The following is a 15,162-nucleotide window of genomic DNA, read 5'->3' as shown; positions in this document are numbered from 1 at the left end:
CCTGAAGATTTTACTGTAAACATCGCCAGTTTTTAATTGGTTGTTTGCTTGCTAAGGTGTTTTCCTCATGCAGTGAAAGTCATGCTTTGATAGTCAAGTTAGAGTCAATTGTCCAACATGCTCAAGTATGCTGATGACACAGCCCTGTACTATATTTCCTCTTCAGTTGCTGACATTGAAGATGATCTCAAAATGGTTGGTGATTGGTTTAAGCACAATCATTTAACCTTGAATACATCCAAAACTAAAGCCATGTTGTTTGGAAGTAAGAGGAAAACTAGCGACATTTCCGCTATATCCATTCAAGTACACCTGAAAGAGATTGAAAGAGTGGAGGAATTCAAGTACCTTGGTGTGCTCTTTTCAAGCAACATGTCTTGGTCTGCTCACACTGAAAAACAGATGAACAAAATCAATAAACTCCTTGGTCTTTTGAAACGAATTAACCCTTTGATGCAAAACATGGGTCAAAAGTGACCCGGCTGAGTTTTTCTCTTCTATATCTTTGCAATAAATTAATTCCATCATTCAATATTCAAGGTATTCCTCAATTAACTTGTTTTTGATCATCATACATCCTTATTTTATTTTTTCCTTTCTTACTTATTGAATAAAAACCCTTTTTGTATTACTACCCTTCGTCCCAACTTTTTTGGAATCGGGGTTGTATGTGTCAGCCCTGTGATGACCTGGCGACTTGTCCAGGGTGTACCCCGCCTTTTGCCCGTAGTCATCTGGGATGGGTTCCAGCTTGCCTGCGACCCTGTAGAACAGGATAAAGCGGCTAGAGATAATGAGATGAGATGAGAAAGATCCACATCTCTGGCATCATATTGACAGTGTCAGTGTCAGGAACTAATAGAATGTGACCAGGATTTGAGAAACAGAAACTATAAAACCTGAGTAGTGAGTGAGAGAGATGTGATGTTATTGGAAAATAATCTGCAGAAACTCAGGTTAGCGTCAACCCATATTACTCCACTGATAATTGATTATTTTCCAATTACAGCATGCCCATGTTGTGTTTTCTTCTTTAGCGCTCATATTTTCATGCTTGCAAAGCAGCTGATGGATGAGCACCTGTAAATTAATTTTATGCCATGAATATTGTTCAGTCCAATATAGAAGAACATCAAATTTGATGATGTTAATATATTAACTCTATAAATACTGTATGTACAGTCAGGCTGTGTTTGTCTTCCTGCTCCGCCACCTTATCAATCCTGACAAAAATAAATTAAAATACAAAACTTGCTGCTGAAAAGACTTTATTTAAAATGCATTTCTTCAGTACAGGCTTTTCACACTGTAAGTAAAGACAGACCCAGAGAGAGAACTGAACATACTACTGATGTTGCTGAATATATAATTGAAAAGTAAAATGGACAGAAAACAACAGGAATAGTGAAGAGATCATCTTTTGGATTAAGCATGTTCATGGTCCAGCAGTGTCCTAATTGCAGAGGTCACTCTGACAGCATCGGGCTTTAATGCTAGGACTGGTCTGGAGAATGAGGCAATCCGACAGAGAGCTGCATCTCCTGAAATAGGTAACTAAAGAGAGAAAGAACATTGAGCAGTCAGTACAAGTCCCTCTGAACAAACTGATATCATTAGCATGTTTTAATTCTAGCAGGTGTGGGCGTGGTCTAGTGTGCAGTGGGAGGTGTTTGGGGAACTAGGGGGTTATTATTAACGTGGCACGTGTGAGTCGTGTGTGTGTGTGTGTGTGTGTGTGTGTGAGGCTGGGGGTGCATGAGTAGAGAAAAGCTAAAGCTCTTATCCTGAATGTGCCATGTTTTCTAAACAGTGTAGTACAGAGATTGTTAGATTGAGTTTTATATTTAAGCTCTGCAGTGCTGTTATGTTATACGGTATTAACAATCTCACACACAGTTCTCCTGTCCCTCCTGTCCGGCCCTTCCCTCCATCATGGACCCGCTCTTCAGCAGTTCATACAGTGGTGTGACTCTTCCTGCCTGGAGTTGAATGTTAGTAAAACTAAGGAGATGGTGGTGACCTTCTCCAGCAGCCAAAGGGAACTAGCGGCAGCTGTCACCACTATGGTCCACGGTTTACCGGTCGAGACAGTTGAGGAATATAAATACCTGGGAACCATTCTGGACTGCCAACTGAGGTTCTCTTCCAACACAGAAGGGATCCTGAGGAAGTGCCACCAGAGGATGTACCTACTAAGGAACCTGAACTCTTTTTCTGTCAGTCAGAAGATCTTGTTGACATTCTATTATACATTCATTGAAAGTGTTTTAGCTTTTTCGATATGCTGTTGGTATTACTCCATTACTGTACAGGATAGGAACCGCCTGCATAATATTGTCAAGGTGTGTTCTAAGATTATTGGACTTCCTGCTCGCCACCTGAATACTGTGTACGAGCAGCAGGCTAGTGGCCTGGCTTGTCGAATTCTTAAGGACTCAACTCATGCTTTGTTCCCGGCATTTGAGCAGCTGCCATCTGGTCGCAGGTTCCGCTGTCCGGCCTGTAAGACCCAGAGGAGGAGAGCAACCTTTGTTCCAAGTGTTATTCTCCTCCTGAACTCTAAGAAATCTAAGACAGTTACAATAACTTGAGTCTTCTGTACAATACTCTAGTGCAATATCACAGCAATATTACAATATCACCTTGTCACTTTAACTACAATGCCACTCTAATCATATTGTCATTTTAATTTTGTCCACGTGTCATTTCATTTATTTGTCATATTTTATCTGCTGCCTTTTTTTAAATTAATTAATTTATTTTTTCTTTTACTTTGTTACTGGCAACAGGCCTGCCATTGTATATTGTACATAATACGCTTTTTTTCCCACCCATTTTTGTGATTTTATTCTTTTTGTGATTTTATTTTCTTGCTCTTTTAATGTACCGCTCTTCGCCCTTCTACAACCCCGATTCCAAAAAAGTTGGGACAAAGTACAAATTGTAAATAAAAATGGAATGCAATGATGTGGACGTTTCAAAATTCCATATTTTATTCAGAATAGAACATAGATGACATATCAAATGTTTAAACTGAGAAAATGTATCATTTAAAGAGAAAAATTAGGTGATTTTAAATTTCATGACAACAACACATCTCAAAAAAGTTGGGACAAGGCCATGTTTACCACTGTGAGACATCCCCTTTTCTCTTTACAACAGTCTGTAAACGTCTGGGGACTGAGGAGACAAGTTGCTCAAGTTTAGGGATAGGAATGTTAACCCATTCTTGTCTAATGTAGGATTCTAGTTGCTCAACTGTCTTAGGTCTTTTTTGTCGTATCTTCCGTTTTATGATGCGCTAAATGTTTTCTATGGGTGAAAGATCTGGACTGCAGGCTGGCCAGTTCAGTACCCGGACCCTTCTTCTACGCAGCCATGATGCTGTAATTGATGCAGTATGTGGTTTGGTATTGTCATGTTGGAAAATGCAAGGTCTTCCCTGAAAGAGACGTCATCTGGATGGGAGCATATGTTGCTCTAGAACCTGGATATACCTTTCAGCATTGATGGTGTCTTTCCAGATGTGTAAGCTGCCCATGCCACACGCACTAATGCAACCCCATACCATCAGAGATGCAGGCTTCTGAACTGAGCGCTGATAACAACTTGGGTCATCCTTCTCCTCTTTAGTCCGAATGACACAGCGTCCCTGATTTCCATAAAGAGCTTCACATTTTGATTCGTCTGACCACAGAACAGTTTTCCACTTTGCCACAGTCCATTTTAAATGAGCCTTGGCCCAGAGAAGACGTCTGTGCTTCTGGATCATGTTTAGATACGGCTTCTTCTTTGAACTATAGAGTTTTAACTGGCAACGGCGGATGGCACGGTGAATTGTGTTCACAGATAATGTTCTCTGGAAATATTCCTGAGCCCATTTTGTGATTTCCAATACAGAAGCATGCCTGTATGTGATGCAGTGCCGTCGAAGAGCCCGAAGATCATGGGCACCCAGTATGGTTTTCCAGCCTTGACCCTTACGCACAGAGATTCTTCCAGATTCTCTGAATCTTTTGATGATATTATGCACTGTAGATGATGATATGTTCAAACTCTTTGCAATTTTACACTGTCGAACTCCTTTCTGATATTGCTCCACCATTTGTCAGTGCAGAATTAGGGGGATTGGTGATCCTCTTCCCATCTTTACTTTTGAGAGCTGCTGCCACTCCAAGATGCTCTTTTTATACCCAGTCATGTTAATGACCTATTGCCAGTTGACCTAATGAGTTGCAATTTGGTCCTCCAGCTGTTCCTTTTTTGTACCTTTTAACTTTTCCAGCCTCTTATTGTCCCTGTCCCAAATTTTTTGAGATGTGTTGCTGTCATGAAATTTCAAATGAGCCAATATTTGGCATGAAATTTCAAAATGTCTCACTTTTGACATTTGATATGTTGTCTATGTTCTATTGTGAATACAATATCAGTTTTTGAGATTTGTAAATTATTGCATTCCGTTTTTATTTACAATTTGTACTTTGTCCCAACTTTTTTGGAATCTGGGTTGTAATTGCCCTTCGGGGATAAATAAAGTTTTGTCTAAGTCTAAGTCTAATCTCAGGGGTTCAATGATCATAAAGAAACACAAAAAGAGACATACAGGGGTAGATGGTGAAGTGAGCAGAGAGACAGGCATCGTCCTGAGAGCTGCAGACTTCAATAGTGCTAATACACTTGCTACGAACTTGTGGAAGACAATGGTGGCATTTCAGAGCAGAACCTGTAACCAAAGTGGAGATTCATTCATTCATTCATTCATTCATTCATTCATTCATTTCTAAATCAGCCTAATGGACTGTTTTTAATCATTTTAATATCTGTTGTATTAGGGTGGCACGGTGGTGTAGTGGTTAGCGCTGTCACCTCACAACAAGAAGGTCCAGGTTTGAGCCCCGTGGCCAGTGAGGGCCTTTCTATGCAGAGGTTCCATGTTGTCCGGGTGCTCCGGTTTCCCCCAAAGACATGCAGGTTAGGTTATTCTCAAGTTTATGTCCTGATTTGAGCCTTTTTTTTTCATGTTTATGTTTCCTGTTTATCCAGGATGATCTTTATTGATTTTTTGCCAACCTGTTCTTGCACTTGCTTCCTGACTCATCTTCTACCTGTACATGATAGTTACTGATAGGCATTATCATAGGAATATGAAGAAGATTTTGTTTTAAAACAAACTGAAGCCCTGTGAACTCACCACTCATCAACATCAAGGAAAGAACCAGAGTCAGGACTAGAGTCTTCATTTTTCTGGAGCATAAAGTGAGATTAAAAATAATAATATTTAATTTATTAAAAATCACTATTGGTTAATTGCAAAAATGCTCATGGAAAAAAAGTTTGGCTGTTACACAGTAGCGACATATAAACTATGAGATCTGACTGAAATTTAATTTTCATAAGTATATTGAAAGAAAAAGAAAAATTCATTCAGCAATTCCATTAGAATGATATTATTCGATGTATAATAGATCTTACCTTCAATGTTTAAGAGGGCAGTAAAAGAATAAATAGTCTCTGAGATTTGACTGTGTACCAGCTCTGAGTTCCACCAGTTTATCTTTCCTCCTTTAGATAAATCTCAGATGCAACTTTCAACCCTCCTGGTCAGGGGCAGAGCTTGCCTTTCCTGACAGTGGGTGCGAATGTTCAGAATCGGTGGAACAGTCGGTGTTCTTTTTACACATGCAACTTTCTGTCCCTAGACCAAGGAAACCGTGTTTGCACACATTCTCATCCTGGTGTTATTTTTTTTACATGTTTGCTGCTGTTCTGACACCAAGAACATAAGCTGAATTGTATTAAAATATGAATATGACACATGTGTAGGTTTCTGTGTGTGTATGTGTATGTGTGCGCACAGGCCCGCTGACAGGGGGGGACAAACGGGTATGTTGTCCCAGGCCCAGGAATGGGGAGGGCCCAGAACTGGGCTCTCATGAAGTTGCGATTAAATTATTTTATTTCATTTCAAAATGTATTGATTTGGGGGAGAAATGTGCTATATTTGCATTCAATAAATGATTTCTAGATCTTTTGCCTTTATTGTCTTTGAAAAAGGCGTCAAGAACCCCCTACCACTCCAATGCAAAAATGGTTTGGTCTGACTCTTTGATTAAGGGGAAAAAAACGACATCGTTCGATCATAGCGCTTCGACAATCAGCGTGCGTGCCATTTGCCAACATGCACAAGTCAGGAGCACAGAAAAGAAAAGAAAAGAGAAAAAGAGAGGAAGAAACCAAGAGACTCAGGGGCTCACTGCATAAATATTTTAAAAAAGATTCGGATGATGCAGCAGGTACTAGCAAAGGCAGTGGGGCAGCTGAGCCAGGTAAGACACAGCCAACTTTTTCCAGCCCCGTAAAGTAACCCCAACCAAGGCACGCGCGGCATGCAATTCATGTTACAAACGAGGGGAGAGCAAGTCACACTGAACACCATATCAAACGCACAGGGCATTGAATCATTTCATAACTACAACGGCTTAATAACATTGTGTTTCATATATCTGATTGAAGCTAAGAATATTCACATTAGCCCGCAATCATATCCCGCTGTTTCTCGAGCGGTGTGTTCTTCTCTGCTTTTCACACTGGACAGTACGCACGCACAGTATACTATGTTCGCCCCCAGCCCTGCCTGAAATCCCCCGTCCATTGCTGCTCCTTCAAGAGCACCCCAATCGCGTGATTATAGTAGACTATCCACGAGTTTAGGAAGGCATTGCAGGGGCTGTCGCATGCAGGCTTGGGGCGTAACGGAATACATTTAATGGCGTTCGGTTAAAGGATACAAAATAACAGTAACCGCTTATTCCGTTACAGTACAGGGGGGAAAGATTCAGTGAAATTGGGGATTACTTCACAGGATCACAATGTGTGTGAGATTGCTGGTTTTGGGCTTTTTTTTTCAAGCCTGCATTTTACATTGGCTTTTCGTTTGCTACCTGCGCTCAAACATGTCACAGGAGAGGCTCAATGGGCTGGCAATGCTCTCTGTAGAGCACGAACTTGCGAAAAAGCTGGACTTCAATGACTTTATTGACGACTTTGCCACAACAAAAGTCTGGCGCATTGCATTTTGCACCTGAATAGTTGCAGACTAAGGAAATGTTAAAATGTTAAAACTGTAAAAATGTTGAAATGCTAAAATGAAATGGTTGTTGACTGGTTGAATGGTTTTTGAATACCTGTCATTTGAGGGTTGGAGTGAGTAGAGACTGGGATAAGAGAGGTGGGTGGGTGTGTGGGTTGGCCCGGGGGGGTTGTTGTTGGGGGGGCCCATTCAGAGCATCAGAGCATTCTGTCCCGGGCCCAGCCAAAGCTGTCAGCGGCCCTGTGTGCGCATATGATATGTTTTTTAAAGAAATCAAAACTTCCATTTTTATTTCTGTTTCTTTTCCACTGAGGTGTGTAAGTTAAAAACTTATTAATATTAAAAATATAATACATACATATTTACAGCAATACATTGTGCCCTATTTTATCACTACCATGTATAAATTTGAGTACTATTAATTTATAATATTCATTATACTAAAAAAAAGTCATAAATACATGATATCCTACTGTTAAACACTGATACTTTTAACAATAACCAGACAGATAAACCTACAGACTGAGTTTTTTTTACAATAATTGCTATAACTGCTTTATTCTAAAATTATTATTATTATTATTAAATATGCTATTATTAAATTAATGATTATGTACGAGTCTCAGGATGAAATACTTACCACACATTTACTGATGAATATGTGGTGATGAATGTGAGGCGTGAGGGTTATAGCTCACTCATAAATAATATCATTCTCATTCTAGTCTAGGATTGGGATGGGCCTCCTGATGAAGTCTCCTCAAGCTATTACTCAGGAGTCAAATGTTGCCTTCGACGAGGAGGGGCTTCTTCATCTTTATCTTCTTCATCCCTCCTCTTCCTTCTCCCATGACATTGGACAGGATTCCTCATACTGCTGATAGGAACCAGCATATACGGCCCTAGTCAAGGTTACCAATGACTTTCTGTGGGCTATGGAACAGTAGCAGGTCACGACACTTATCAGTCTTGCCCTGTCTGCAGCATTTGACACTGTGGATCATGATATCCTATTGGATGTCCTTCAAACAAATTTTGGTGTCTCGGGTCAAGCACTCAAATGGTTCGGGTCATATCTTAACGGGTGCCAAATGAGGGTGAAAATCAACAACACTTACTCCAACCCTCGAGATCTTCCATGCTCTGTCCCTCAGGGTAGTGTTGCGGGACCAGTCTTGTACACAACCTATGCAAGCACATTAGCATCTGTCATTCCTGGAAATACCCAAATCATGGGCTACGCTGATGATCACTGCATATATACTTCCTTTTCACCAACATCTGATAAGGAAACAGAAAATTCACAAAAAACACAACTCATCCTTCTGGACATAAAGGAATGGATGAACCATAACAAGCTTAAGATGAATGATGTCAAAACTGAATTGATCTACTTCGGCAGCTTCGCCCAATTACAAAAGTGCAGTTTGGAGAGCATACGAATAAACCAAGCATCAGTGTCTCGTTCTAAATGCATCAAATACTTGGGTGTAGTCCTTGATGAGCAACTAAAATTAAAAGAACTAGTCCTAGCCAAATGTAAAATAGCATCTCTCAATCTCCATATAGTTATAACACTATGCAGAGTAAAATCGTCTAAATGGTAGTGTCAAAAGTGAGAGTTAATTCCCACTTGCACACAACGACAAAATCTACTCTGCAGGGTGATGATCATTGTTAATTTTGACACAAAATAGAGTAAAATTAACTCTAAAAATCTTACACTGGCTATAGAGTAAATTTTACACTGATTTTGAGTGGGACCAAATGTTATCTGACAGAGAGTTAAATTCAACTCTTAAAGAGTAAAATTGACACTATGATTTTTACTGTGTAGTTTCTTAAAATTGCATTTCCTATACACTATGTTCTTATTTATTTATTTATTTATTTATACTCATTGATCTTAGGTGTGTTCGTAACTCAAAAGTCAAAGTAAAAAATCAGACTCATTAAAACATTTGTTATAACATTATTATGTTTATGGAACGTAAATATGGAATTAAAAAAAAGATCCTCATCTGCATAAAGCCTGAGTGAAAATGAAATTATAAGTATTTGAAATAAAATTCTGTGCTCCTTCTTCTGATCATAGGATAATTATAGGATTGGATCAAAAACAGTAAATGAATTATTACATCATGTTGTGTTGCGCAATAACCATGTGTTTTATTTTACTCCTTTAATTAAAAAAGTCTACCTTTCATTGTTTCACGGATAATAATTCATGGATCACAACCAAATGCATTTGAAACCAATCACAGTAAATTCTGTGCTCCTTTTCCTAATCATAGCATAATTATAGAACTCGGACTGATGGATTTGAAGAAAAAACATCATTTCCTCGTGTAGCAACGCGGTGAAACAAAGAGCCTTCACTGGCCAGGGTTCCACTTTCCTTTAATTACTCATATGAATATTAATTATTTCCCTGCCCACCCTCACACCAAAAAAGGAAAAATGTGGCTGCTCTTTGGAATGTTTGTGTTTGAATCTTTAGAATGTTTCATTTCCAAAACACTCATTTGTGGAACTTACAAGCTGTGGATCACACGTAAAACTTTTACTCAGCGATTATTACTGCAAAACCACTGGACACAGCTTTGGATTTATTCCTGCACCACCTGCGAGTTATTCCTGCGTCCTCAGGATGAGGAGAAGACCTGCTGAAGATCCAGGAGGAAGAGCGTCAGCCAAAATGGAGTGGACTGACCGACCCCCGGAAGGGTGACTTACCAAGTTTTCTTGGTTTAAACACCGCGTTATTACACAAAAATTAAAAATAAATAAATAAAATAGGGGGAAAAACACGATCAGGAATATAGTTAAGCAGGGCTGCCAACTTTTCGAAATTTCTTGGAGTGAGATTTTTTTTTTGGGGGGGGGGTTCGACGGCAAAATTTTTCCGCACACCATGCAGTAAGTGGGAATTTTGTTTTCAGTTTGATATTCACTTGTCCCCCTGCATTCTGGTGTTTTGTTTGTGGGTCGTCCAGCTGGAGATGGACAATGGGGGGGGGGGGGGGGGGGGGGGGTTTGAGAGTTTGGATTTAGTAGATGTTCCTGCATTCTGGTGGATTTTTGGAGTGGCCTGCTGTGCCATACCTACATTCTTACACACCCTGACTTGCCAGGCCTTCAGCTTGTGGCCAATAAAAGCAACAAGTTTTGGCTTAAAAGCCCCCACACTAGAAAACTACAGATGACTGCCAATGTTCCTGTAGCCCTATAGACCTGCGTTTCAGATTTAAAGGCAAGTTCATGTTTGAAAATATTTCATCAGCTAAGCCTAAACACCTTCTGAATTGAAACTAAATGTTAAGTTTTTAATAACTGTTGCAAAAATAAGATTGTCCCTCACTAACTATTCATTATGCATTTAAGGGCTTTCCCCACCACTGGGTTCAACAGAAGATTGGCATGGGGAAAAATATCAACAGCAAAAGAACAAATAAAATGCTTAAACAGTAAGCAAAATGTGCATGTGCTACAAGAAACATTAAAATGATTAAGTTTGAACAGTATTGAAACACAAAAAGCTGAACCTTGGCCATAGGTGGGAATGTGCACACAAAGTTGGGCTTAAAATTTTTGGTCATACTTAAATAAGCTATATTAATATATTTCTTATTAATTTATTTCTTATCTATGTTTCTTATTAGTAATAGAGCATTCGTCAGGGCCTGTTATCTGACAAATATTCTCTACCTGTCTTGCCCTCTTTGAAACCCTGTCTCCTCAGTATATTGTTCTCTGTCTTTTTTTTTTAATTATTCACAAGTTCAAGTTCTTTGATATTACAGGTGACCATGCTTTATTTACTTTAACTGAGCAATTACATACATCATAAATAATTAAAAATAAATACCCTGTAAATAAACAATAGGTATGGTGGCTAATGACTCTTCTTGCATTTGTGATATTATCTCTTACTTGCTTTATTTTACAACATTTCCAGTATGGCTTCAAATAAAGTCATAAAGTATGATAACATACAGTAAACAAACTAAAAATGCGCCTTAATAACCGTGTGCTAAGGAGGTGCTCTCCCGTGCTGCTTGTTGGGGAAGATAGAGGCTGTGGCACGGCAGTAGGCCTATAATGATTTAGCATGCCTAGTACACAGCTCTCGATATGGCATTAAATATTCTCACAACACTTATAGGCTAAAACAATTCAGAAACTTTATATAAGTTCATAATTACGCCAGTAACACCACACATTGGCATGCATATGTACAAACCTGTCTGAGACACGCGTCTTCAACTTGGATACCTTCTTCTCTCTCCTCTTCCTCTAAATTGACGGTAGGCAATTATCCAACTTCCGGCGAGTGCAGCATCATTAGATGCGCCACCTACCATAGGGGAGTGTGTACAGAAGGGAACACCTCTCTGCCTGTTTAGCCGTGCGTAAGGCGTAATTGATCGATCGCAAGTGGTTGGCGCGACGCAATGGGTAGCCTAGATTAGATAGATAAACTAGATTTTTTTCTAGCGTGAGAAATCGGAGGTATGGCGTGTGAGCGTGTGAAGACAATCAAATGCGTGTGTCTCACGCTCATTGCGTGAGAGTTGGCAGCCCAGAGTTAAGAGCGTTAAGAGGGTTTTTGGTCAAAGCGACCTGTTCCTGATTGTTTGGCTAATCGGTTTACATTCATGCTAATTAGCCTAAAGTATAGTGGCTTCTCAGAAAAGTTGGATCTAGTTGCTAAGCTAACTAGCTGTCAGCATTATCACGTTACCATTTGAGTATTAAAGCTATAACGGATACAAACACTGCAGATAATTTTATGGTTGTTAAACACAGACAGAAGCGCTGAAAAATGTCATTAAATGTGTTAAAGTATAAACACGAAATGAACAGAAAAGAAAAAGTGTTTATGTTTTCAGAAATGTTAACGTGGGCAGAAATGAACCATTCGGCAAAAGGTTTAAGATAATAATAACAATAATTTATCTAACCAAGTGTTAGTTTGTGTTCTCTAGTTTATTCTAAAAGTCTGACAGTTTACTTTAAGTTTATTACAAGTCAATAGTTACTCTGAGGAGCGAAGCTAAGATCAGCTAACTGGCTAGTTAGCATAGTTAATGTCACTAAATGACTGTTTTTTCAGCGTTCAGGGTTTTATTTGTATTTTTATTGGGCTGTAAAAGAGTAAATAGACCCTTCAGAAAATAATAGCCGAGTTAAAACAGATAAAATGCTTTCATTAAGATGAAAAGTGTTCGAGTTTATTCTTGAGTTATTCACTGGTGTGGTTCAGCAAACTGCTGTGGAACTAATAGGAAAGAAAACTGTGGGATAGTTTGCACTTCAGCGGGCGCAATTCTGCCATATTGTTTACATTTACTGTGCATGCTCCGCCTTTCCGATGCAGGTGTGTGACCGTTGCTATGCAAGTGTTTAGAAATCCGCCATATTGATTTTGACTTTCGCCATACTTTACCGAGCCTAGCGGCGTTTGAGCGAATTTAAGCAGGGGTTCGGGGCGGCAGCCCCCCTATTATCAATAATAAAGAAAGAAAAGCTTACCTTGTTCGATTATATGTCAAAGTCATCAAAACTGGTGTTTGTCTGTGCTTTGGGATTGGTTGTTTGAGCCTGAAGAATCTTTCTGGTTTTGACCAGGTAGACACTCTTGATTAGCTCCAAAAAGCTCAGAAATTTGTCACTGGAGTCTGTTAAATATTTCTTTCTAATACAGTACTCACAGGGGCGGCACGGTGATGTAGTGGTTAGCGCTGTCGCCTCACAGCAAGAAGGTCTGGGTTCAGGGGCGTATCACCCGTGGGGGATGCGTACGTTTCATCCCCCCCACTTTTGTTGAAACACAATTTCATCCCCCGCACTTTTGTCAGATTAAAATGACATCATTATGAAAATTATACAGCTACTATAAAATGTGTAACAAGGAAGTAAACTATTGCCATAACGTTAGACAAAAAACAGCCACGCAACGGACTCAAAACAGTTTTTCTCACCCGACCAATCAGCAGTTGTGTGAATATAATAGCCAGTTTGCGTAGCGTGCCGAAAGCGCTCAATAATACAGTATCTGTCTGCAGAGCTGCAGAGCCAACACCAGTTTTACCGCTCCTGATTCACCGTTCCAGGTTTGACGTCGCATGCGGTGCTTACTGTGCCTGGCTCTGCGGCTCTGCAGACAGACCCTTCTCAAAGCGCTTGCGATGCCGTCGTTCAAACAGTTGTCCCAGGTGCCATGCCCTAAAAGACTGTGTTAATAGTAGTTACTAGTTGTAAAGTCAGTTGAGGCAAGTTTTTTATTACGAGTGTGTGTGTTTGTACCAAGTCTACTTTTCATGCATTATAACTGCTTATCACTTTTTAGAAGAGTTTTTCAGTTGAGATTTAAAGGCTTTTCAAATCGAATGAATGTTCAATAATTGTTGTACAGTAATGTTATTTGGCCATTAAGTGTTTGTTGTATGTGTAGTCTATTGCATCATTTTCAAATTTTATGCATTAAACCTGATGTAATGCATGACGCAAACAAGTTTTGTACACGAGTTTGAATAATTAAAGACATTAAAAGCAGGAACTGCCCCGTCTTATTTGAATGCTATACTAAAGAGGTCCTTCCAGGATGCTGCGCTTCTCCAACATGAACTGATTAGCCATGCCTCCTGCTCACACAAAGCGATCCCAGTCCAAACTGTTATGCATGATGGTGTATGATCTATACACTGTGCATGACTTCTTGGGCTATGTGAAGTTTTTGGTTGTGTTTATATCAGTGTATACCAGTGTAGGCAGCAATACTGACATCTCTGTTATAGAGCAGTATCCTGTTACCTAGAATTATCACTCAATACTTTTTGCCTTCACTTACTGAATAATTACATAGCCCTGGCAGTAACAACACCAAAACCCAACATGATAGATCTCTGCATGAAATGCAGAACTTGGCTGGAGTCAACTGGATTTATAGGCTTTCTGCTGTCCTCCCTTTCATTTGCATCCATGGACCATGGGTATGAAAAAGTTCCATATCGGTCATTGACAGTACATCACAGTGTACACCCCGGGCGTGTATATAGCCATAAACCGATTTCTAATGATATGGCTTCCCCATTCCAGAACACCCCCACTTTTGGAAAGCTTGATACGCCCCTGTCTGGGTTCGAGCCCCGTGGCTGGCGAGGGCCTTTCTGTGCGAAGTTTGCATGTTCTCCCCGTGTCCGCGTGGGTTTCCTCCGGGTGCTCTGGTTTCCCCCACAGTCCAAAGACATGCAGGTTAGGTTAACTGGTGACTCTAAATTGACCGTAGGTGTGAATGTGAGTGTGAATGGTTGTCTGTGTCTATGTGTCAGCCCTGTGATGACCTGGCGACTTGTCCAGGGTGTACCCCGCCTTTCGCCCGTAGTCAGTTGGGATAGGCTCCAGCTTGCCTGCGACCCTGTAGAACAGGATAAAGCGGCTAGAGATAATGAGACAGTACTCACAGAAATATGAGTCATAGAGAGCAGACTGTTCTTCACGGCGTGCCAGGTGCTCTCTATGGTATTAGTACATGCACCAGTGTCTTTGTCGACAAGCTCTATGCTGTGATTGACAGTTTGATGGACATCCCCTTCACTGCTCAAACTGGCATATGCCTTCCAACAGTCATTAATTGTGGTTGTGCCCAGTAAGATGAACTCCTTAATAATGGAGATCAACTTGAGGATCTGTCCTCAACTATCTTGAAAAAAGATTCCTTGCTGCCCCTCTCAATTCCCCCAAACACCTTCAACTTGTTTTCCCCTGTGATATTTCCTCTTTCCAAATTTCAATTCGCCAATCTCAACAATCTTTCCCGGGCCACCTATCTTTTCGTTGGCTTTCTCCAAAATTTCTACACAACCTTCTCTGGCAAAGTTATACCAGTCAACTGTTGTGTGCTCACGTCCTATTAGTTTTGCAGTTCATGCAAAACAAATTATGCAGGATATTTAGACACCCAATAGTAAGTTACAGTAGTTTCACAATTTGTGATAAAGAAAGATGAGATTTAGAAAACCAAGGATCTTGGTGAATTGAAAACTTCTTTCCACACTCACGATCTGAGC

The 15,162-nt window shown here is 40.0% G+C and overlaps 1 protein-coding gene across 1 annotated transcript; it reads right to left on the bottom strand.

Moving 5' to 3' along the window:
- Window positions 1-1,400: 1,400 nt before the first annotated feature.
- LOC132871236 (CD59 glycoprotein-like) lies at window positions 1,401-5,240 on the bottom strand. Its single transcript, XM_060905357.1, has 3 exons — window positions 5,192-5,240; window positions 4,604-4,723; window positions 1,401-1,554 (listed from the first exon to the last, which is right to left on the bottom strand). The coding sequence occupies exons 1-3, from the start codon at window positions 5,238-5,240 to the stop codon at window positions 1,454-1,456; spliced, it is 270 nt and encodes an 89-aa protein (XP_060761340.1). The 3' UTR covers window positions 1,401-1,453.
- Window positions 5,241-15,162: the final 9,922 nt, after the last annotated feature.

Source organism: Neoarius graeffei, chromosome 23 (genome assembly GCF_027579695.1).
Source record: "Neoarius graeffei isolate fNeoGra1 chromosome 23, fNeoGra1.pri, whole genome shotgun sequence".
Lineage (NCBI taxonomy): Eukaryota > Metazoa > Chordata > Actinopteri > Siluriformes > Ariidae > Neoarius > Neoarius graeffei.
This window is presented reverse-complemented; position numbering and strand designations above follow the sequence as displayed.

Excerpts from the sequence above, each read along its gene's own strand:
- LOC132871236 (XM_060905357.1), bottom strand. The coding sequence starts at position 5,240 with ATGAAGACTCTAGTCCTGACTCTGGTTCTTTCCTTGATGTTGATGAGT. Across the intron at positions 4,724-5,191 it reads TTCCTTGATGTTGATGAGTG|GTTCTGCTCTGAAATGCCAC; the intron begins GTGAGTTCACAG and ends CTTTGGTTACAG. Across the intron at positions 1,555-4,603 it reads TCACTTCACCATCTACCCCT|TTACCTATTTCAGGAGATGC; the intron begins GTATGTCTCTTT and ends TTCTCTCTTTAG.